At 41.4% G+C, this 24,921-nt stretch overlaps 1 protein-coding gene across 3 annotated transcripts in view; it reads right to left on the bottom strand.

The window, feature by feature from the left end:
* Window positions 1-23,561, bottom strand: part of sptbn4a (spectrin, beta, non-erythrocytic 4a) — a 28,172-nt gene extending 4,611 nt beyond the window's left edge. The window contains exons 1-19 of one of the 3 annotated variants that reach the window (XM_034607469.1): window positions 22,843-23,561; window positions 22,489-22,643; window positions 13,135-13,398; window positions 12,017-12,250; window positions 10,926-11,015; window positions 10,558-10,836; window positions 10,340-10,470; window positions 10,009-10,213; window positions 7,097-7,342; window positions 6,833-6,967; window positions 6,321-6,562; window positions 5,060-5,198; window positions 4,861-4,945; window positions 4,309-4,520; window positions 2,585-3,957; window positions 2,362-2,422; window positions 2,009-2,277; window positions 715-885; window positions 533-575 (exon numbers count right to left, since the gene is read on the bottom strand). In XM_034607469.1, coding sequence (XP_034463360.1) covers window positions 533-575; window positions 715-885; window positions 2,009-2,277; window positions 2,362-2,422; window positions 2,585-3,957; window positions 4,309-4,520; window positions 4,861-4,945; window positions 5,060-5,198; window positions 6,321-6,562; window positions 6,833-6,967; window positions 7,097-7,342; window positions 10,009-10,213; window positions 10,340-10,470; window positions 10,558-10,836; window positions 10,926-11,015; window positions 12,017-12,250; window positions 13,135-13,398; window positions 22,489-22,611 — 4,302 coding nt within the window. In that variant the 5' untranslated portion in view covers window positions 22,612-22,643; window positions 22,843-23,561. The other 2 variants (XM_034607468.1, XM_034607470.1) reach the window with 2 other exon arrangements.
* Window positions 23,562-24,921: the final 1,360 nt, after the last annotated feature.

The raw sequence follows: 24,921 nt of genomic DNA, 5'->3' as shown, positions 1-24,921 counted from the left end.
GGTAAAAGAGATTATTTTGTATCGTATTCTACAAGTTTAGTCCTTTTTTGTGCATCTTTAACAAAAGCTGGGACTGTGTTAAGGTGAATGAAATGCTCTTTAACACAGAAAAGAGTATCATGTATGTTCCCTTCCCTGAAATCTGAAACTACTGCCTGTACACAATACATTCTGCTGCTATTTTGGTAACTCAGTAGAGAAATACATTAAGGAAATTAAATTAAAAAAGTGATGCAATGTCTGGCATTTATTTGCATCAAAATCACTTAATTTCTTCAATATCAGTATTTTGTGAATATTGATCCATTTTTCTAAATTTGATATACTCTAGAATTAAACAAAAGATTGAGTTTGCCCTTTAATGCTTTCCCACACACATACCTTGTCGGTGGCTCTCAGCAGCAAGTTCAACAGTTCCTACTTAAAATTGAAATCTTAAATAACAACTGAGCCTTTCCTCAGTTAAAAGAAAGGTGGATTATGTCTTAACATTCGCTTCTCTTACCCTTGTCTGGAGTAAAAATGTGCTTACCTCATCCTTTGCATGGAATACAAAGAAGTGTCCATCGTTTATTCTGTTGCAAAGAAAAGCAACAGGGATTATTAGTTCCTCATCCCAGTTAGGGAACATTACACTTTGAAATTTGCATTTTAAATCACAATTTAAAATCTCATTTTCTGCTTTTAAAATATGAATAACAAAAAAGCTCTTACTGAAGAAGGAAAACATTTTTCTTCTTCTTGTATCCCATTGAAGGATCAAATGAGCAGTTACTAAGCTCGACGGGAGGCTCTCCATTGTACGTTGTGTTGTGGTTCCTGGCATCCTTGTAGAAGGTCAGCTGTCCCTCTTTCAGCACACAGTATACATTCACCCAGGACTTACTGTTGAACCACAACGACACATTAAGTAGATGGTAACAGATTGAAACCGAAATCATTGCTAGATTATTACATTATAATAAATTAAAATTTGACTTTTTCCCAATGTATTTTTTTTGCTTCAATATTGCTTTCATGTTTAAAGATTGACACGCAACACCTAACAAAAAAGGAATTGTCATCTTAGATGAACCATGGAGAATTTCCTCTGAAAACAAATTTTTATTCAATTTATTAAATATGAATAACAGGGCTGTCCACCCTCACCAGTAGAGAACATGGAAATAAAGAAACAGCCATGTTTCTGTAGTACAGTGAAGACCTAGACAATCCTAGTATTGTGTATTATTAAACAGATGCTGTATATAAATTTGTCTTTTGAGCTGTGAAGTCAATTTGATGACTTTTATTTGATAAAATACATGAATGCTGGTTTTAATGTCACATTTATGGGTTGAACATGGCTTAAAGCCACCAAGTGTATTGGCCCCTGCAGGTCCAATGCCTAAGTAGAGTTAATATATATATATAATAATCAAACTAATATTTGCTCTAACATAACACTGTGTGGATGCTTAGCTTATCATCATGCATATTTTCACAAATTATGTTTTCACTTTTAGCACAAAGAGAAACGGATTTTAGAGTGTGGACTAACAATGCATTTGACAAACACTACCTTGTTTGCTACAGGGTTTCTAACTTGTAGTACATTGAAGAACAGGAAAGATCTGCTACTGCAAACATTAGCAGAAATACTGATAGCATCCAGGGTCGACTTCCAACCAGTGGGGAAATAAAATGTCCAACATGTCTGAGCTAATGCAACCCAACAAACAACTGTAGGAAGTTCACAATGTGCTCCTTGTCCTCGGTAACTCATTAGCTAGTTAACTAGTTAGTTATACTTTACTAACATTTGCATATTCCAGCACTTATGTCTTTTGGAAAAGCTTGTAAGAAAAAAGACACCGGCCTTTAAGTATTTAAATGCTGAGTATTGCTCTTGTCAGAGACCTATGCACACCATGTCAACATATGAAAACATGTGAGGCTTCACAGATGTGTCGTGCAAAGCTACAACTGGGTTTATGTCTGTTGTATGATTTGTCAGTGATGGCTGTACCTGTTGGGGCTCCTCTGCTGAGCTTCTAGGTCAGAGCTGTTGGTCTTTTTGCGATAGAGGAAGCCTTCATTGTGGGCATTGTGTGAGGGTGGCTGGGGTGTCGTTGGGGCTCCAGTTGCTGGGGCTGAGCGAGAACGTCGTGTCTCCTCAGGCTCTTTTGGACGGGGCCTCCTCCTTGGTTTTGGACGGTCACGGGCACGAGGACGTCCGTCAAAACGAGTCACTGGTGCTGAAAGGCTGCTAGGAGGCCGATAGGGGTCTCCCCGTGCCTGAGAAAGCAGAGAAAAACATGAATCTGACGCAAAGACACAAAGAAAATGAACATTAAAAACATTGTATGTAAGCTAACTCACAGATGCTGCCTCTCTCTCCTGGACCTGTTCTACAATCTCTGCCATGGTATTTCTCTTCTCCCTGCAGTGACAACACAGATGAGTCACCCAAACAACAAACACAATCATTATGCAACCTTAAAAATCATTGGGATCACACTTGACAGTGCTGATGAGGCATTCGCTGTAAAGCCAAATTTTGCAAAGTTCATTTGAATTGCAGTGTGACCAGCACGACTCGTACCCTGAGCGCTTGTCAGAGCCATCTTTAATGGAGCCCTCCAGGTCACTAGAGTCCTGCCTCTGCAGCCTCGGCTTGCCGCTTCCCTCCTGTTCACTGGACGACTGTCTCTCCAGGCGTCTCCTGTAGCGCTCCTGACGCACAATCATTGGCAACTCGTTTAGCCTGGCCTGGATCTCCTGTTCACTGGAGGTCTGTCTACCCAGCTTGTACTCCCTCTCTCGCCTCAGATGGTCCATCTGAGGGTCAGAGCGACTACCGCGGGGATCCCTCTGGAGACGGCCATGGAGGAGCTCCAGCCCAGACTCCGGTCCCATCATGTCTGCCATTGGGATGTCACCGTACTGTTCCCGCTGCACTCTGCTGGCTTCTAGGAGGGGGTTAACAGCCTTGTGGATGTGGTTGATCCTGGGCTGCATGAAGTCAGCTTTAAGGTGCTGCCATGCGTATGCCATTTTAGGGTCCATGATGCCGCCACTCTGAGCTAGGTAATTGGAACTGCCCAGACTTCCACTGCTGTACTGATTTTGTGCCAGAAAGCCTGAGCTACCAAATCCCCCACTGCTCTGATAATTCTGCGGTATGTATCCAGAACTCCCCATATTAGGCTGTTGCACCAAGTACCCAGAACTCCCCATGTTAGGCTGCTGGGCCAAATACCCAGAACTCCCCGTATTAGGCTGTTGTGCCAAATATCCTGAACTCCCCGTATTAGGCTGTTGTGCCAAATATCCTGAACTCCCTAAATTAGGCTGTTGTCCTAAGTATACAGGACTTCCCATATTTTGTGTTTGGGCCAAATATCCAGAACTGCCCATATTCTGTTGAGCGAGTAATCCAGGGTTTCCTAAACCTCCACTACTTGGCTGCTGAGCTAAGTTACCCGAACTCCCTAATCTGCCACTGCTAAAATGGTTTTGGATACTACCCACACACCCAGCAGTCAGTCCAAAATACCCAGAGCTTTCTGCACTGCCAACAGTTTGATGGTTTATTCCAAGGTAAGTAGAAGTGTCTGCTCCACCACTATGGGAGGTCAATGCAGAGAAACCGGAGTCACTTCCACCTCCAGCTGCCTGGTGGTTCATCCCAAGGTACGGGGAGCTCATCAACTTCCCACTGGACTGCTGTTCATGACCGTGGTAGCCTGATCCATTTATGACTGGGTTGTAGTTGGCTAGCGTTGAGGACAATCTCTGGGTGGCCGGAGTGGCACCCATATCCAGACAGGACTGTAAGGGTGCCTGTACCGTCTGCCTCAAGAAAGGTGAGGTAGCACTGGTTGAGGCAACGTTTGGAGTCAGACAAGATAATGGGAACATCCTTCTGCTGGACAGTGGGGTTGTCTTTTTCTCCTCCTCTTTCTTCTTCTCAGCCTAAAAGACAGAGTTTAAATGAATGATAGCAAGACATAAACCCAGTTACAACCACAAATCAAAGGTAGGATGGATCCAATAAATTGTTGATATAACAACTTATCAGGGATATTTGTTAAAAGCAGTGTTTTACTGGCTACTAAACCAAGCTGCATGAGAAGCAGATGGGGTGCAGTGAGTGACGGTGCACGAAATGCAGTAAACGTCACAAGACAGATTTAAGCCCATAACAATACATGCACCCATGTCTGCTAGGCAAACACAACAAGCCAAGGTCACATTTTTTCCTTTAGCAGCATTAAATTCTGACTCCACCAAACTGATTAAACATTTATCTACAGTCGAGCTTACTGCGGAAAGCTGGCGGAGGGAGCTGAAGCGTTCTTTCCAGGTTACAGCAGCCTTGCGGAAGGCCTCGTGGCGGAGGATGAGCTGCTCAGCCTCGTCTGTTTGGGCCGGGGCCTCTCCTCCTTCTGGCTGCTTGGAGGTGATCAGCGGCTCCTTGGCTTTTAGCCAGGCTTCCGCCCTCACCGTCTCCTGGGCAAACTGGAAGTATTCCTGCTCTGGAGGTGACAGCAGACCAACAAGATGGTTACCATTACACCGCATTTTAATGCACACTCCAGTATAAATCTGTTGTTTACATACAGTTTGTGTGTACACATTGTGTGAATTATGGTGATGGTTATGTTGTTGTTATGTTTTAGCTCACATCTTAGATTTTTATCTGTGGGTGAGCGTGTAATGTTGGCACAAACAGGAACAATAAGATTCATACATGATTCATGATACATTAACTGCACATAACAGGATGAAAGGGAGTTTAACTCCACTCCACATTTAACACTTTGCTGTGTTATAAGCTGCTTCTGCTCTAACAGAGACATGTATTGAGCTACTCACTGCGCTGTAACCTTTCCTGGTGCTTGTCCCATTTTTCAACAAGATCCTTCTGCTTAGACAGAAGACTGTCCAGCTTCTCTTTTATCTGTGGTGACACACAAATGGCAGTCATGACGACAGCAACATACTGCTCCATCTTAATTTGAATAAGTATTGTATTGGTTTTTTGAATTGTATTTGTGGCTGATCGATAACCAACCTCTTCTGATGCAGGGTTTCCTGCAGCTATCAGGATCTTGCCCAGATCCGCACACTGCTGTATGGTCTTGCTCCGGCCGTCTATTTTGGCTTTCAGCTCCATGTGTTGTTTTATCATCACCTCCAGAGCTGTCAAATCCCTGAGGAGAGATTAGTTTGGATAATTCAGATTAGCTTAAGGAAAAATACTTTTAGGGTACTCTTGTATCTGCAGATTGTAAAATCACATCTGTATGATTTACAACTATACCAGTTTACATATTGCACTCCAGCTAATTAAACATATGAGTAATTTATTTAAAATAATACACAGAGCATTCCCTGGGTTAAGCTTCATGAGTGGAAACAATTTATCAGGATAAATATTTTTCATGTATATTAATTTAAAATCACACATTTGCCTCAAAGGGTTTATAATCTGTACAGGTGAAGACAACCCTTTTCCAGACAATTACTGATTAATGTGAAATATTGTTTAAATTAATGAGTTATGTTATACTTTAAAATACTGAGAAATGTCCTTATGTGTAGGGTGACATCTTAAAATGGATCATGATGGATACAATATGCCTACTCACATATACTACTATTACTGGCAATATCTGGCAATATTATTTTGTTGATGTGTTCAGCTACATGAGACATCTATTGCACTTCTGTTCATCCTGGGAGAGGGATCCCTCAAAAGTGGGTTTCTCTGAGGTTTCTACATTTTAAATAAATGAACAAATAAAAAGTAAAAAAATAAAAAATCTATCCCTTAAAGAACACAAATTAAACCTAAGAAAAATAGAGGCAGCAAATCTCACCATGTAAGAAACTGGAAATAGGCCATTTTGAAACTCAATTAACCAGTTATCAAAATACCTGCTGATTGTTTTGCTGCATCTGTTATTATTTCAACATTTACTTAAAGATTTCAAGCCAAGTTGGAAGTGTTTCAAACTTGTAGCACAGTTATACTGGGAAAAAGATAATGGCAGTGATTACAATGTAAAAGTTATAGCCCACAGCTACACCATATGAAAAATTTTATAACAGATGTCGTCAAAATTAGGCCGAGGTAGCACAGCAGCTTAATTTGACACTGCATGGTAATGAAATTCTGTCTACAGGGACTGTACACGACTTTCAGTTTAACTGAACAGTGAAAAGCTAAATCAGAATAAACCTGGACCACACATTGTCAACTATCTAGTTTTCATCTCAACACAGAGGAGTAGCCAGTGCAAAGCTGGGCAGGAAGATGGCAAATGTCTCACCTGGGCTCATCCCATCCTATCTGGCCCATGATGCCTTCCATCCACATCAGGTTTTCACGCACTACCGAGAAGAACTGCACCTTATCGGTCACTGAAGTAACCTGGACGCGACTAGCCCCGCAGGAGCTCAGCAGCTCCTTCCACGCCTCCATCACCTCCTGCTCTTTGACCATGATGGCCTCAGCCTTCTCACCAGCATAGATAGTCCTCAGCTGGGCGGCGTTCTCCTGGAGCTGCCTCACCTGCACCAACACAGGATAAATTAATGGCTTGATCACACTGAAGCCAATGCAAGTACAGTCAGTGAGGAAGAATTGATTTACTCTGGGTTTCAGATCGTTAATAAAACAAAACAAGCTTTTTCAAATACATACACAAACAAAAAAGTAAATAATGAAATATAGTTGTATAGTCTAAAGGCTGGGTTAGGGTCACTTGTATAGGTTTTTTTAAGAAAAATAACTCCAACTACACTATGACTCATAGGTTTGGAAAGAAGTCATATCACTTGCCTGTGCTACTAGCAGTTGAAGGGCATGCTCAAAGGAGTGCATGAGTCTCTGCAGGGTGGCTGGATTGGTGATGTTGGCCTGGCATGCCCTCACCTCTGGCAACTGCTTCATCTTCCCTGCGATCTGAGCCAAGACCTGCAACACAGGACAGTGGCGTCATCACGAGCGCTTTAAAAATAGAAGGCGCGTGTCACGGCCAGACAGGCTCCCTTTGAAGCGGTACGACGCACCTAAGTCAGAGACAGATATTTGTTTTGACTGTACCTCTTTGCAGTCGGTGAAGAACTTGTGCAGCTGGTGCGAAGCTGCCAGCATCTGTCTGCGGGTCTCCATCAGCTCCAGGAGGTCCGCCCACGACTCATTTAGTCCATCCTTCCACTCAGCGATGGTGGCCGCGTCCGAGTGGCCACAGTCGATCATCTCGTTCACCATTTTGTTCACCTGCTCCATGCGCTGCTGCCCGATGTTGTTGGTTTCGGAGGCAAACTTGGTGAACGTCTCCTGAAGCACCTGAAACACCGAAAATTGCACATCACTACAGACACTGGACACAGTAACGTGAACTCACTCATTCTGATACACCAGCCCTGCGATAAATACCACCTTTGTGAGGCATATTATTCTTTTTATTCAATGAGACAATGCATGATTTCCATTCAGCTAAATATATTTAATCCCATGACCTGGAATTCAACCATGTTCTGCCATCAGTGAGGATGATAATGTATGTTTTGTCATGCTCATACAAAGACTGTGTGTCAGGTGTGTGTGCATATGGATAGAAATATGAGCTCGTACAGGCACAACCTCATTAGTGATTTATTTTACTGTGCTGTCAACAGTATTTATGATATTCAGCTGTATATATAGGAAAATATATATCTATACAGCAGCACAGATTCCTTCATCCTCACATCTCATCTTGGAGCTAGGATGATATTTTGCCTGCACCAGCAGATATAAATAGAGTCCATTCTTCCACCATCACATGTTTTTATTAAACTGTTTTGTTTCACTGTTTGGAGTCAATGCAAATTGGTCATCTAAAATGTAGAATGTGATTGCGTTCACAAAACTTCTGGCACGCCGCCTCATTCTGTTAAAGTAGAAAGGATCTAGACCTCCTTGCCACTTGATGGCTGAACGATGTACTGGTTCACATAAAGTTGATTAAAATAAAATACAACCTGCGGGGAAGTATATTCAAATTGTACAACGGTGACCAATCCTAGAGAATAGATTACAACTCTGGATTAGTCCAAGTCTTCTCTGTCAGTATTAGGATTGTTACTGTAAGTGTATGTACTATATGATTTATTCATTATTTGTTTAATTGTCATATATTTAGTTTTTACTTATTCTTTCTCTCATGTAACCATGAGAGGATGTTGAGGAGAGTTGGTTGTGGGTTGGAGTGAATTTGTTGTTTTGTGTACTTTTCATTTTATTAATTATAAATGTTATCTCTAATTTAAGCCAGGCCTAACTTTCTTTTACATCACATGTCAATTAGCTGACACTTTTATCCGAAACGACTTCCAATTAGGGCATTCAACGTCTATGAGGGGCCAATCAGGGTTCAGCATCTTGCCCAAGGACACTTCGGCATGTAGATGGGGAAGACTGGGGATCGATATGGCTGGAGGACAACCACTCTACCCCTCAGCCACAGCTGCCACCAAGTTTATAACTTAAAACATGAAGAATTCATACAGGGACAAACAATTACCATTAGGGTCTAAACTGCTGCAATGCCAAATTGCTAATTATTTTCTTAGCATGAGGCTGTAAAACTATATATTAGTTGCAAATCATTATTATTTTTAGATCAAATCATAAGACAACAGTAATAAGATAGAAGTTAAGTTCTATATAATTACTTAAAGTATACTTAGGCCCAATCCCATTTCACCCCTTGGCCCTTCCCCTACCCCTTGTTTTCGAGGGTTATCTTGCCCCTTGAAACGGAGTCACAAGTGGTAGTGGTTGCAATCTTCCCCTACGAATTGGGACAGCCCTTCAAGAAGCCATTACATCATCAGTAGTTGTTGCCAAAACCCGACACGTCATCAGTAGTCGTCGATGTATACAGACGAGACAAAGGTTTTGCGGGGATGTCTTTGTAATAACATTGTTTAGATCTTAAATAAACCAATGCTATTGTTTGCAGTTACTAAAATGACAAACCTATAATATCCTAATAATGTCATTGATGCAGGTGAATCAATGACATTTGAAATTAAAAAGCTTGGCTGCTCTGCATTATTTCACATATGAATCAAAATCTCACTGCTTCAGGCTGCTAGCAGGGGTCTGTATGCAACCCTGCCAGGATGCTTTATTAGAGGAGCAGTTAAGTTCAGTAACATCGCTGCTATATGCTAGTTAAATTAAGTGCATTGTGTATCTTCAAAGAGGAGGGGTGTGATATGAAATTATGTGAAAATATGGGATTATCATGCAAAAAAAGATCGCTATCATGCCAACGCTAGCTCTTTTTTTAAAGGTTGTTGTGAAAAAAATGACCATAATAAACTGAAACGATATTAAACTAAGATATTACAATCATAATCGTAACTTTTAAATCCATATTAATGGAGAAATTGCCACATTTTTGCTTGCCGGGGATTCGCAAGGCATTCTGGGTACCCCTTGGTTTGAAGTGAGGGTCCTAAAATCTTCGTTTCGAGGGCTACACAGCCCCAACACTTAGCCCTATCCCTCCGTCCCAACAGGTATTGGGACAGCCTACCCCTAAATTTGAACGTGCAAAACGAAGGGTAAGGGTTAAGAGCTAGGGCCAAGGAGTGAAATGGGATTGGGCCTTAATCTACAAAAATAGGAATACACCCCTCTGTAACATATAATATAATATAATATAATATAATATAATATAATATAATATAATATAATATAATATAATATAATATAATTATGGGTCAGTATAATTCATAGATCTTGATGAACTAAATCAGACATGTTTAGAGGACTGATATTTATGAGTGTGGGCAGTCAATAAGAATCAGTTAAGTAATTGGTAACTGTATTCGGTGGACCCCACGTAAAACGATGTCGTATTATTACACTTATATGATCATGGTTCATGCCGTTTGCACAAAAGTTTGTATCTGTCTGCTGTGGTTACAGTGGTGTAGCTGCTGAAATGATGGACTGACCGTGACGTCCTCGAGGTCGTGGCCCAGCTCGGTGGAACTGGCCACCGCCTCGCGCTCAGTGATCCACCTCTCTAACTCCTCTACATCCTTGTTGAGCTGATAGAGCCAGTACTGCTGCTCCAGTTTGGTCTTCCTGTGCTCTACCATGTCCTTCAGAGACACGTACAGCCGATCTATGTGGGACTGCTGCTTGGTGATGTGCTCACTATGGAAAGTGTTAGAGCAATCAACAGGGGAATTATTGATAATGTTATTCTCATACCATTTTACAAGAAAATGTAGAAACGAGACATTTTAAGTGTGAGGGGTGTGAGGGCAGGTCATGCCACACCTGTCTGGATGTCCCATTTCCAGTAGACGCTGGCATTGCTGGGATAACATGCCGACTGTCTCTGCATATGTCTCCACTGTTTGCTCCAGAGCCAGGTGGGCCTTCAGCAGCTGCAGGGTGCTCGCCTCATCCTGAAAAATATGAGACTAATGTGAGGTTGTCGGTGTCATATGTTCACTGAGGATTTACCAATATGAAATACCCAGGGTTGTCCGTACCGTGCCTTTTTCCTCACTGACGAGATAGAGCTTCTGACCTGACAGCCAGGACTCCACTTTAGCTGCCTCGCTGTAATACTGCTGAGACTGCAGCATGGCGTCCAGCATCACAGACCTCCTCTCCGTCTCCAGCTGCAGAACTTCCCACAGCTGGCGCACGTGACTCGCGCCTTCACGTACAAACTCCACCTCAGGAGTCCTCAGTGAAGCGATGATGCCCGCCCGATCCAGAACCTCCTCTACACGAGCCCGGCGCCCGGTCAGATCCCTCTGGAGTGTCTGAGGGACCAATCAGAGGTAAGTTCCCTGACTTAGAAGTTAGGTCACATCCCAGCTGACCGTCACAATATGTCATTTTTGACACTTACCTGGTTCTTCTTTACATGCTGCTGTACACTCTGGAGGTTATTCCCATAATCCTTACAGGAGGCCAGGGGAAGCCTCTCCTGAATCCACAGCTATCAAGTAGACAAAGTCAGGTCGTTTTTCAGAAGGATTTATTCGTCTAAATTCTGATTCCTTAAATACATAACACCATAAAACATAACCCTCCTACTGCGGTTTAAACCCATAATGTTCGTTGATAACATTTGACAGGTTTGAAAACAGTAACAAGCACGAAAAAGAGACCTCAAAATGCTAATATTATATAAAAATATTTTTCAAATGCAAGCCAACACTTGTCGTCTCTAGTAAGGTAAAAATGTGTGAGTGTGAGACTGTGTGTGTGTGTGTGTGTGTTTGTGTGGTCCAGGTATTACTTATGTTCTGGGGACCTAAATCTGTTTACACAATCACATTATGGGAAACTGTCCTCGTTTATGGGGACATAAATCAAGTCTCCATAACTTAAATCATTACATTTTAGAAAGGTTAGGTTTAGGTTTAGGTTTAGGTTTAGGTTTAGGTTAAGGTTAGGGTAAGGGTAAGTGCTAGGGTTAGGCAAGTAGTATATATGTTACAGTTAGAGTTAGTCTCCAGGAAATCAATGTAAATCTCCAGGAAATCAATGTAAATCAATGTGATGTCCGCTATAGTCATGGAGAGTGTGTTTGTGCATGTTCTTGTACCAGTTGAAGTTATACACCTTAGAGAGTGAGGTGAGATTATTATAAAATTATTATTACTAGATTTCACTACTATTATTTTTGGTTTTATCATTTCTGTTATTCAAGATGGTTTGCCAACATTTGCTATACATTTCTTTGCACAAATAACCCATTTCTACCTGGTCACATTTGAAGCATACGATGATCAACATGAGTTTTATTGTATTCAGTAAGTCATTATTGGGGTTGTAATGACGCCTTGTTTTGATCAGAAACAATTAAACGTATGCAGGTATTCAGATTTCAAAACTGATGAAATTTGACCTGCAAACAATAGGAGGGTTAATGCAGTAACTCTAACTGGTGTGTGAAACGGATCTGTGTGTATGGAGGAGAGCTGTGCCACTCACTATCTCATCCTCCAGGTCCTGGGCGACTTGGTGCATCTCTTTGGAAGCCAGCAGGATGCGGCGTCTCTCCTTCAGGGGCTCAATGAGGCGGACGATGCGCGTCTCCACCATGCCTGACTGCTCGCCGCCTCCCTTGTCACCTGCCATCAGGCCTCGCTGGGGTAGGCAGACCCCCTGCAAGCTTCCCAGCTCCCCCACATCCTTGTAAAAGTCCCCTATCTGAGACTCCATAGCCTGCACGGGGGGAAGAGGGAGGTCATGTTACAGGCATGGACAAACACAGCACATCAGCTTTTTCCTATCAGAACATTTCAGGGTTATGTAATAGACTGGCTCACTTCAAAGGAAAAAAAGCATATGGTGCATATTTGAATGCCACTGAACCGCGTGTTTGAGAACATACCACAACAGTGGCCTGTGTGAACACATGTAACAGCTGGGAAAATTACATAAACTACAATGAGCTGAACTATACAGTCTGTCAAAATCATGAGCTACAACAGGGCTGATTATAGACTTTCAGTCAGACTGCTGCTTGAGTTAAATGTCAAATGGGTGGAGTCCAAAAAGTAGAGTTATGATGATATATAGGTATTGTGCTCTCACTGTATATATTCTATTTACACTGTAGATATCATTTCTACTCTACTAAAAACATTTTTGTGTTTATATTGCATGTTGACTTATTACTTTTACTGATATCTATTTTTGACTGTCCTTTTTTCTCCTGCAACACATCATAATTTCCGAGTTGAGAGATTTATCTTATATCATTTCATCTCATCTCATCTCAATTTATCGAAAAGATTAAAAAAACTATATAATTATTCTTGGAGCGGGAAATGAAAGACTTGGGTGAATATGCCCGGATCAGTCTGACTTTTGGTTGGCTGGATCATTTACTGTCACTCTCCCAACCCCTCTCACCCTGTTGTGTGTCGTATTGTCACTGTCACTATCTAATGAAGGCTAAGTGCCAAAAAAATCTAAACAAATCTATATTTAAATAATATATACTTCCCTAGTAGGCTGTGCCATTTTGTACATAAGCAACATATACAAAACGTTTAATCTATAGAATGAATGTTTGAACCACCCTGGGGAGCCTTGACACTTGCCTGAAACTTCTGCAGCTGCTCATTGAAGGTGGGCAGGTGGTGCGCCTGCTCCAGCTGAGGGGGCTGCTGCTCCAGGTGGGAGAGTTGGTTGTCGAGGTCCGAGTAGCTCTTCACCGCCGGCTCAGGCTTGTTGTTTTCAAAGAGCTGGCGGGCCTTGGCCTTGGTGGTGCTCTCCAGGTCGGACCAGCACTCTCTGATCTCCTCCAGCTTCTGCTGGACCACCGGACGCAGCTCCGGCTTCTCCTGGATCAGCTCCTGACCCTCCTGGAGCCAGAAAGTCAAGTTTATCCACTGAATAACACTGTTCGGACTTTACTGCAACTCACAGTGTATTTCAACACATGCTAAACCTGACCTATTTAGAACTTACATTATGTGTTGGGCTGTCATTTCCTGGCTGAGTGATTTATTTTGCCTCTAATTTAAATGTCAGCTCTTTCTTCAAGGGATGGTTCTTATGGGCTGATATGATTGTTGCCTCACTTGGGACTAGAAATGAATTACAGTGGAAACGTCCACCACTTGAGATGTTAAGATTAGGTATCTGGTAACCTTGTATCAACTGTTTTTTTTATTAAAAGGCACTTTGAGTAATATTGTAGGAACTAAACAGCCCTATTCTCTACCATGAACCTTTGGACCTGCTTTATTCCATATAATTCCAATTTAAGTTTACACCCTTACCTCGAACTGTTCTTGTTTTAGTTAAATCGTTTGTTTTAATTTATAAGTTAGCTTTAAATTAAATTTCATGTACTGTATTTATTCCTAAGGCTTTTCATTTTGCACTTGCTTTTGCTATTTTGCAAATGTTTCTGTTTCATATTTTTGTTTACTTGGGTTGGTGGAATGCTTTGCTTATTTAAAAAAAAATAAAGGTTGAATGAGTGAATATTTATTTCATTGTATTTATTCAATTATTTCAGATCAAGACTATGAGAGTACCATTACATAGGATTAAGAATCTGGGTAGCATAATTCAGTTCTTTCCCCAAAATAACTTGGGACAACTCAGCTCCATGCCAAGGCTCGGAGCCCCCAGCTCGCAGAGAGGCAGGTGTATGGAGCAAAGTGTGGCCCCGGGCTGACCTAAAAATCATGCATGGTAAATCTAATAAAGCCCTGCTCTGTCCTTTGCTTGTGCTCCTCTGACTCCTCTCCCCTCTTCTAAATCTCCAGCTTCGTTCACGTCGTGATCTGGATGCAGGGAGATCGAAGATTGTGGCATTTTCCTTTGACACAATGAAGCATTTCCCTGAAATACACTATCACCACTCCCCTCCCATTACCTATGGTAGGAGGTGTTTGCCTTTTATGACACGATTTGGGATATTTTTTAAATATGGCTCACAAAAGCTCATTTGTAGTGCAGGCATTTGAGGCTTTCAGGTCCCTGCAGTTGCAGTGTCTTTCTCTCTGTGTTTTAAGAAACAGGCTCTGTTTTTCTCCTGATCTATACTGTATGATAGTGGGTGATGTATTCATCATTTACTTAGCTTGTGTTGTAATAACAAGTGTGCAGATGATGGATTTTATCTTCTAAATCCTGCTTCACTCCTTCATCTTTCACAGAGAGCTGGGCCTATATCCTATGGCTTTCATAATGCAGTGCTGCATTCCTCCTCTTGGCACAGGCTCACTGCTTAACTGCTGCTAGTGCTCACTCTCTCACATCCCTCTCTCTCGCTCCTATCTTCCCTCAGCCTCGCTCTCCGTCTCATAATGCAGAGCCAGCAGAAAGCAGGTCTCTCTCTCTCTCTCTCTTGGCTTTACTGACACACAGAGTGAAGCAGAGGGAGAGGGAATCAGAGAGGGGGTGGAGAGAGGAGAGGAGAAAGGCAGAGTAAAGGAAGAGGGGAAGCAGAAGGAGAAAGAATCAAAGGTTTGTAGAACAGGGATGGGGCTGCGGGTGTGTGCTCGGCTCTGCTACAGCCTGGGCACAGTTGGATCCAAAGGGCATCTGCGAGGTGAATTTTCCAGGCAGTCATGGCTGACATAGTGTGATATTTTAATGGCTATACCACAAATGAATAATGCTATTATGGCATCACTGTCTTCTTCTGCGGGCTTTTTTAAAATGCTGATGAAGCATAGTGAAACAGTGGGTGTTATTACAAACAACAATGTATTCACACCTACTGCGTGGATAAAGGTAACACTGGGAACTTCTGCATAACGTTAAGCTTCTGCTAACGGTTAATCCACAAAAACACCTAAACCCTGAGCAGATGTCCAAACTCAAATCTGGCTAATCAAAGAGTCATCATACTGCGAATGTCACTACATGTTATTTTGTCCCCTGCAGCCCAACCCACAATGCAACACTAACATTACCATATATGTATTTACAGTGACATCAGCAAAAGCATTTTTTTTGCCACCAGCGGCCTCTGTTTGCAATTCTGGATTTTTCTATCTGGATGTAAACTAAGTCATTCTGTGTAAAACTCACACTCATGAGCTGCATAGATCATTTTTGAGAAGGCTGTGGCCTGTGCTTTAATTTTGAAAAAACGAGAAACAAATTACTGACCAGTGTAGCATGGATGGCAATTATTATATAAGTACCATTATCATAAAATGGAAACGTATCATCCAAACAACTGTCTGATATTACATGCCGTTGTCTGCCTTTGTTCTAAAATGTATTTCTCCTAAATAGCAGAAATGACATTAATCTATTTTACATGATGGGACGGTGATGAGCTCTGGCAAAGATATAACAAGATTATTTAGATGTAAAGTGAGGCATGTTTTTAATCTGGAGGAAAATGTAAAAACAAAAAGGTTTAGCAGACAGAAAATACAGACACGTGAGGACAGATTTCAAAAGAAAAAAAAGAACCTCGATATTGACTCAAACACCACTAAAAATATCTATAAAAGCTAATGAGGTAATTAAAGTAACATGTAATATAAGAATCATCTGAAAAGTAACTGACTTGATTAACAAACATACTAAGACAAACTACACAACTGAAAGAAACTGCAGGATGTTTAATTCATCTTTGTGATACTCATCAACCTATTACAGGCAGGACCACTGATAATTGGACAATGAGAAATAATACCAATAGGTGTAATGTTACTATTTACTGCCCATTTAGTTTAGTATTACTTTACTGTTTCATATAACTTATCTTATTTTCTTATTATAATTTCCATAAGGCACTCATTTGATCTACATCAACTCTACATATTAAAATTTTCACTTCTACTTTTAGACCAAATACTCTATTGTTACATTCTACTGAACACTATTCAATTGTGTTACTGTAATCTTGGAGAAAGCTGGTACAAGAATCTCCGCATCAAGAAAATATTAGGTTTGTTAAACTACTGGATGTGAATGCCACTCATCAAATCCAAATATGACGCCAGGTTTATTTACATACCAGTGTGTTTGGTGGGACCCGGTTAGAAAAAGCCCTGAGAGGTTAGTTACATGCAGCTTCAACTGAGCCTGTGTCTTTTTCTTGTGCATTGCCAATATATTTACAGAATCCTGTGAGGATGAAATGTATATCACTACTAGTCTAAACCAGAGCTGGGGTGTTTCATGAGCTCTAGCTAACAAGTCTTTGGAGAAATAAACTTGAGATTATTTGCATTTTGTCCCTGATTTAACTTTATTCACTTCACTGACCTTGTGAGTATTGATGCAAGTTACTGAGATCCCTATTGCACAACTAGGAACTGTCTGAGCAGGACATTGTTTCACACACCACATGCACTTAAGATCTGGTATAAGAGGTTAAAATTAGCTTACGTAACAATTCCAAGCAGCGATATTGTCAAAATCCTTAAGTAGATGCGACCTATTATGGAAATGTGATAGCAAGGTTACCGTCATGTAGTATTGATACTGCTACAGTATGCCTGGTATTAAATGATTAGCCACCCTCATAGTAGAACATGTAGTCTTGATACAGATTTAACACCATGAGATAATGTGACATACATGTTTCAGTCTAATATCGCTTGGTCTTGAATTAAGTGAGCCTTGAGCGATCATGTTTCAGCACTGTTACTTAATGTGTTAGACACAAATAAATTACAGGATATAATAATGTAATAACCTTAAAGCTGACTGGATAATTCATAGGTCAAAACATCCAAACTGCTCAGGAATTATATGTTTATTATGGCAGGAAACAGTAAACCTCCCTCTTTAGTTGCATCTGCTGTGTGTGTTATAGTTCTTGTTGTTTACTGTTGGAATGAAATATAAAACATTTCTCCCATAGAGTAGATGTAGACAGTTAAGGTATGTTTGAGCTGTGGATCCGAATTAAAGCAAAAATTGAATCACTTGCTTTAATCTACTATTTAATGTGTTAAATATAGGATGAGTCAACAGTTTTCAGTATTTCATTCTTCTGTGCCATAGTTAGATAATCAGTTCGAAACTATATTTTGGGAGATGGTGTTTACCTGACATCACTATAACAACACAAACCAATAAAGAAAAAGATATAAAATCTGTAAATTTATGAAAGAGAAAAAGAGTAGAGGGGCTGAATGGGTGATTTATTGTTATTTGGATGCACAACTTAATTTGACCACAGTTTTTCACCATTAAAAACACACCAAAGAGTCACACTTAAAACATATACACCCTGAAAGGGAAAAAAAATGTCTTCCTTAAGGCTGCGAATCTCTTCATGTGTGAATTATCAGGTCATGTTGGAATGTAAATATAGTGGCAGAACTTGGTGCTGGTATTTATTCAGTTTACAAGGTCAATGTTGTTTTTTAATATACACTAGAAAAAATAAAGAGATAAAGAGATATTTTAAGAAATAACTTGAGGGATATGAGAAGGAAGTCTTTGCTTTTTATTCCCCACAGTCAGATTTTTTATGCAATACATGATGGAAATGGGGCATGTATATTTACTGGAAAGAAATGATGATAAAAAGGGCTCCACCACTGTACTGGGTGACATGTTCTTTCCTTAAATGGAAATCTATAAAACACAATATATATAAAGTACACCATCCTGCTAAATACTCACCAGAGCGTCACATGTGTTCATTCACCCCTGAAAATAACTGAGAGCAAATGCATAGTGTTTCCACCCATTTGAGCAACACTAGGAATAATTTAGTTTTAATTTGGTTTGGAGTGAAACAGACAGGGAAAGGATGTCCGACAGTGTAGGGCCTTTTCACAGCAGACCCTGACTTAGTCATAGGAAATAGGAAATAGGCGTCGCTGATATGAACGTTGGCTCTGTTCTGTTCAGGAGCCCCAGTGGGTCAGGACAGTGTGACATTAACAAAACAGGAATCTGCGAGTGAAGCAGCTACATGGGAATCAGTGATGGATGAACTCGTATCTTAGTTTTGGTTTTCTGGGATTCACTGTTTGATCATGGAATTTACTGATAGTTAGAATATTGTCAGCCAAACATAAACTGAGGCCTGGTGCACACTCTTAACCGATTCTAAAAAACGTGGGTGACCACATAATGAGAGATATAAACGATGCACAGACTAGACGATTTGGCCAGAACGTAAGACCACACACTTGCCATATGTAGGAAACGATTTCATAGTGGTGATTTCCGAGACTTGGGATCTCACAGAAACTTGCGTGATCAAAAAAAAAAAAAACTAAAAGCAAGGAGGAGGATCCATGTTGTCACTATATGCAGTTGAGTGTGGTCTGTTTTGAGCGAAAAAAAAAAAAAGAGAAAATAGGAATCGTTACCAGGGAGGCTCCAACACAATCGGTAGTATTAAGATTATTTTGTAAAGCCCTCACACCTAAAGATTATTTGGGCAGATAATCAGCTCCAATTGGCCTCTAATCGGAAACGCCCAGCGATAGTCGAAAGGCGCGTATCAGGTCTTAAATCAGCCCGATTATCCTTAAGTGTGCACCAGCTGACACATATGTGGAATGTATGTAATACAGTGAAGACATCATCCTATTCCCTACCATCTGATTTCCTTTCCTCTCTCTCTCTCCACAGTCACCAAAGCGTTTGCTTGTTGTGGGAACTGTTGGGTAACATGGACCTGACTACAGTGCCTCGAGCTGATGTTTGTTGTAATTTGGTGCAATACAAGTTGAATTGAATTAAATGTCTTATCAATCACATACAAAGGAGGAGCTGAAGATTAAGAGTGATAGATGATTTAACTGTAGACTGTGTGAAACACAAAAATCTCAAACTGACTCTTATGTTGATCCCACATCACCAGAAGGTGTCCAGCAGCGAGTAAGTCAGAGGTGAAAAACTACGACTGATGACAGTGGTGTCACTGATCTATGATCTCCCGCTAGGTGTTTACAAAGCATTGACCCCTGGGCCCACGGTGAGCCCTGGCACAAGGTCAGCTGTGAGTCCTCTCATTGAGCACCTACAGATCCTCCACATACACGCGGCGGCGTGGAGCTGTGCGTCCGGCATCATGTGCTGAGTAAGTACTGAGAGAGAAGGGAGGTAAGGGGCTGAGGCGGGAACCCTTCCAAAAGGACGCAGAGTTCTCCGATCATGGCAGGACGCAGCGTCATCTCTTCTCTCTGTCTCTCAGGTAACGACAGGGAGAGCAGTGGGGGTAGATTAAGTAATGCTAGCAGGGCTAGGAAGACATGAGGGTCGGTGGAAGTGTGAGTATGGGACTACACACAAAGGCGCTAGCTCATGGGAGACATCCACTATGGAGCAGCCATCTTCTGCACTCAGAGTCAGTCCTTTCAGCTTTTTTCTCTGCTGTTTAGCATCAAAGGTTCAAAAAATATGCTCATGATTCAGAAGTAAAGCAGCACACAATACTGTTTACTGTAGCACCTATAATGGCAAATTAAATTAACATAAAAATATAGTTGCTAAGAAATGTTCACAACATTGTATAACTGTGGTCATTGTCCTCAACTAATATAAAACATGTTGCTCTACATTACTCATGTCCAACTCCTCTTGAAAAATCATCTATCCCAGCTTAATGCATTTAATTTTACTGGTAAAAATGATGACAGAATTGTATAACCAGAAATTTTCAAGAGGCCTTGTTGAGTTTGCTTTTATGTATAAAAAAAATGCTTTTTGCTAATATCACAACTCTCATTTCTTATTCTTGAAATGCTTTTCTTTTGACATCTCAACCCAAACCTGGCTCATCACTTTAGATGATTTGGGATGTGGCATGTTGAGAAGTTAGTTTAGGAATCCCAAAAACTAAACCTAACAAACAATGACACCAAAAAAAATGTCATGATGTATTTTTGATTGAATCACTTGCTCAATAAAATATCAGTGATGTCAGTCACAAATGCACACCACAATTTTCTAAGGTGCAGTGCAAATCCCAAAGAGATTCTCCATGATAAACAACCAACCAAACTGAGATGTTGGGAGTATTTTTTTTTTCTTTAAGCTGAACCCATCATCCTGTTTTTGAACTTAAACATTAAAACTTAATTTATACTAAAATACTGAATACATAAATTTCTCAGAAAATACCTCAATGGACTCATAATGATCTCACAACCTGTATCTGTTTTATAATATTGAATCTTGTACAGTTCCATTTGAGCTGCTGCAGTACAGCATATTTGATTATTAATTTTCCTATATAAAAGTGTCTGTGCATTTGACTTTGTAAGAACACCATCCCAGGTGTTTCCTCCATGTGTTGTGTACTATTAAACCGGCTATACTTGAACGAACATAATATCCTGCACTGCTAAGCCACAGGACATGACACTGCTGAGAACACAAATGAATATGGTTGCACAGATTCAGTCACTAAACCTGAATTAAGAAAAATAAATAAAATGTCACCTGGTAAAAAGCACAAACCTGTCTGCACACATTGATTGGTATGCAACACAGTCATATCACAAGTCATCTCTCAGCTGTTTAGCATCGTGACTGAACTAAAGCAAGGTGTCTGCTGGCTCAATGGGGGGGTTCTAGACTATAGCACGATAAGCCTTAAAATACATTTCACACATGGGTGACTCTGTGAGGATTTCTTCATTAGGTAATATACAGTCGCACACAATCTATACTTTCTTAATGTCTGGGGGAAAAAAAGATTAATTAAAGCACAAACAAATGTCAACAGAACTGGTACTACAGACACAGATTGTTTTACATGTGTCTATAAGGGACCGTGTTATAGTACTGTATTATATTGTACTGTGTTATAGTCACAGCTTTGACTTACTGATACTGGATTAATAGGAGCCACTTCATTAATATTAGAGTAGGTGCGAAAACTAAGAATCAAATAATCAAAAACAGACACATTAAAGGTTTTCTAATGTTCTTATTATGCTTGGGGCTAAATTCATCGAACACTTCCTGGTTAAACACATCACAGTTTCGTGTAATTATTATTATTATTACGATGAATCATTACAAAGGTACAGTGCATCTGTTTAAAAGTCAAACAGATGCACGTATCAAAGCATCACATTTTCCTCTTCCCCGTCTCCAATAGATGCTCATGGTTGGTACTTTTGGGTTTCTCAATATAATATTGGAAGTTCTTGACTGTACTATGTAAAGTACCTTAGATAATGATATTGTATGTTATAATTTGGTGTTACAATGTTATATTGTGCGGAACAAACAGACAAACAGCAGGTTTCTACATTGTAAGCAAAAAGGACAATTTATACAGACTGCATTGATGTCATATTCTGTGCATCAGCATCTTGACATGTGACTGAGCTGAACACACATTTAAATGTCCAAATGCAATGTGCCATTGGCAGAAATGGAGTCTTATTGACTAATTCACATGTAAAGAGCCCACCTGAGCTCCACTGAGGCAGAGGGCATGGAGAACATTCTGTGTGGATGGGATGCTGCAAAGCATGATGGGAATGCAGGGCAAAAAGAAGCAAACCTGAGAGGGTTTTCTTGTGAACTGACTTCATTTTAGCTGTGCGTTCCTTGAGGACATTTTGTAAATAAAGAAATATATGTTGAATGTGCAATCTCTGTACGTTAGGCCTTCACTACTGCAGATGTTTATGTGTGTGTTATGTGAAAATAAATTTGCATGGTCTGTTCTGAGAGCAAACAGACCACGGAGCCACAGGGATCACACCACCTGTGAACCTGAACACAACACAGCCACTACAACGGTATAACCTTGAGAATGTAATTCAGGATGTCCCCAAGCAAAGCGATGAAATGAAAACTGGGTGATGACATCTCTCCCACTTTCACATATTCCATTTCACTGCCACCACACCCACCATCATCCCTGTTTCTCGGTCATGTGCTCTCTTTGGCGTGGTACCTTCCCCCCAACTCACCTGCTCTGCCTATCTGTCCTCCCCATCTCCCCCTCCCTCCATCGCCATGCCCTGGTCCCCTCCACTCACCTGTTCTATCTTGGCCAGCCATTCTTTATTGCGGGCCAGCTCTGCCATAAAGGCCTGGTGCTTCAGCCACTTCCTGTGTAGCTTTTGAGCCTCATCCCGCGCCGTGTCTCGGGCCATAAGCATCTTCTCTTCCACCCGCTGTCCCAATCACTCAGCTAAGGGAGACAAAAATAGCCACCATCAGGAGCCCAACACTTGAGCCAGCCCTTCTTCACCCCTTTCCCACAGGACGTCCTGCCTGCGCCTCTACGCAAGAGCCACCCGCAGGGGCCTGGGTACCTGTGCTGTCACCACCCTCCCCAACCCCCACCAGACACCCTTTTCTGGAGGAAAAAAAAAAATCAAGATAAGCACCTCAGCAGCAGTGGTAGCAATGGAAGCACTCAAGCCCTTCCGCTGGGTCGCCCCTGGGTCCTCATGCCCTACCTCTTCATGGGTCTTGCGGTCCTGATGCTGCAGTGCCTGCTAGCCAGTCTCAGAGAAGGCAAAAGCAAGCAGTGAAATAGAGGAAATGCGCCAATGACAACACTGGTAAAGAATGACACACATCCAAGATTCCTTGAGGGCTGTGGGGTATCTTCAAGCTCCAAATGTCAATTAGAATCCAGCCATTAGTGGAGGTGTAAATGTAGCATAGCCATAGAAGAATCTTTCAGCCGGGGCAAAACCTGACCATCCACCACTCTCCAGTCCCGGTCAATCTGTAGTCCTGTCTAACGATGCTTTAGACAGGAGGAGGAGGAAGAGTTGGAGTGGGAGGAGCAGGGTGAATGGGATGCAGAGTCAGTGCAGAGGAGGCCGGATAACATAAGCTATCTGCTCTTGAAATGCATCATCCCCGGTGCTGAAAAGATGCACACACAGGCTGGTGTGAAAATAGCACACTAATTTCTCTCCTCTGTTCCTCTGCCTCGTTCCCCCGAACAGCTCAGCCGCGGATGGTGCATGCTGCTGCAGTCCTTGCCGCTCAGCTACGCTCCTGTGTGTGCTTGTGTGAGTGTGTGTGTGTGTGTGTGTGAGTGTGTGTGTGTGTGCAATCACAATCAGCACTGCAGTGCTAGAGCAGGGAGAGAGAGAGGGAGAGAGAGAGAGAAAGAGAGAGAGAGCGAGAAGGAGGGAGGAGAGGGAGACAGCAAGAGGAGAAGGGGAGAGGGAGACAGGGAGAGGAAATAGAGAAAAGGGGGAGCGTCAGAGCAAAAAAAAAAGAAGGGGAGAGCAAGTCAAAAGAGGGAGAAGATGGTATGGGCAGGGGGGGTAGTGAAACAGAGAAAGAAAGAGAGAGCCTGCGTCATCCCTCAGTGTCACCAGGGACATTTCTCTGCACTAGAAATGACTGCACTCGGAGCGGGAGCAGGATTTGGAAAGGGAGGGGGGTTGTCGTTTTAAAACAGCTGAATGGGAGGGAAGGAGGACGCATGCACACATGGTCCACGGTGCAGCTGACTGATTCTCTGTGCTCTCACCCTCTGTAAGAGGACCTGCATTTGATCCTCCTGCTGCAAATATGTCATGTGTGTACAGAGGGTGCATGCATTGCACTGTGTGTTTTGGCTAATACATCTCCATTCAATCTGAATTACACAAAAAAAACGCTTCATGTCATCAAAATGTTCGCTCTGAATTTGGTTCTTATTTTTGAGTGTGTTTTTGCTGCAGCATCGAGTTTTTTTTATTTATTTATATATTGCTTTTTTTTTTTTTTTTGAAAACACCAATTTTTATAAAATGGAATCATCATAGCATCCAGAGAGGATTAAAATTTCATGAGTAGAGGCAGAGAGCACTACCTCACACCAAGTTCTGTTGTTCTAGTTCAGGCTGGTCGTGGGTTTCGTGTTTAGTCCAGGATTTAAATCCCTCTTTGGTTTATAATAAAAATCTTAATTATTATACTAGATAGCATTTTGTCATAACATTATACATTAAACAACATTGCATGAGACACTTCTTGCTGGCATTGATCAGTTCCTATCAAAACCAACTTCAACCAATATTTTTCCAAATATTCACAAATATATACTCAAAGAATTTGTCTCACGGTAGATCTGATTTTTCTTTTTTACTCATCTGATCATAACTGTAAATACAGGCCTATGCTAACCCAGTGTGTTCAGTGATATAGTGATAAGTTCGGTGAGCCTATCTGGGCCTAAATGCAGACACACAAATACAGGCTGATGGAGCAGAGGAACTTACAGGTACTCAGGAGGCAGCCAGATGGAGAACAGGTTACAAAGCTGATAATCCAAATTCAGAAGTCTGTGGGAAACATGAGCAGAGGCCTGAGGTAGCACAGGGGGACAGAAGAGACAAACCGACACCCAGTGAGGGGAAACAATGAGGCAGTGTTGCGATTTGTCCACTCACTCACACATTATGTTTCTATATGTGTTTACTACATGGAGGACTAACCAAGGCATACATTCACACAGC

The sequence above is a fragment of the Hippoglossus hippoglossus genome, chromosome 14 (assembly GCF_009819705.1).
Source record: "Hippoglossus hippoglossus isolate fHipHip1 chromosome 14, fHipHip1.pri, whole genome shotgun sequence".
Classification (NCBI taxonomy): Eukaryota; Metazoa; Chordata; class Actinopteri; order Pleuronectiformes; family Pleuronectidae; genus Hippoglossus; species Hippoglossus hippoglossus.
Note: the sequence above shows the minus strand (reverse complement) of the source record. Positions and strands in the feature narration are given on the sequence as shown.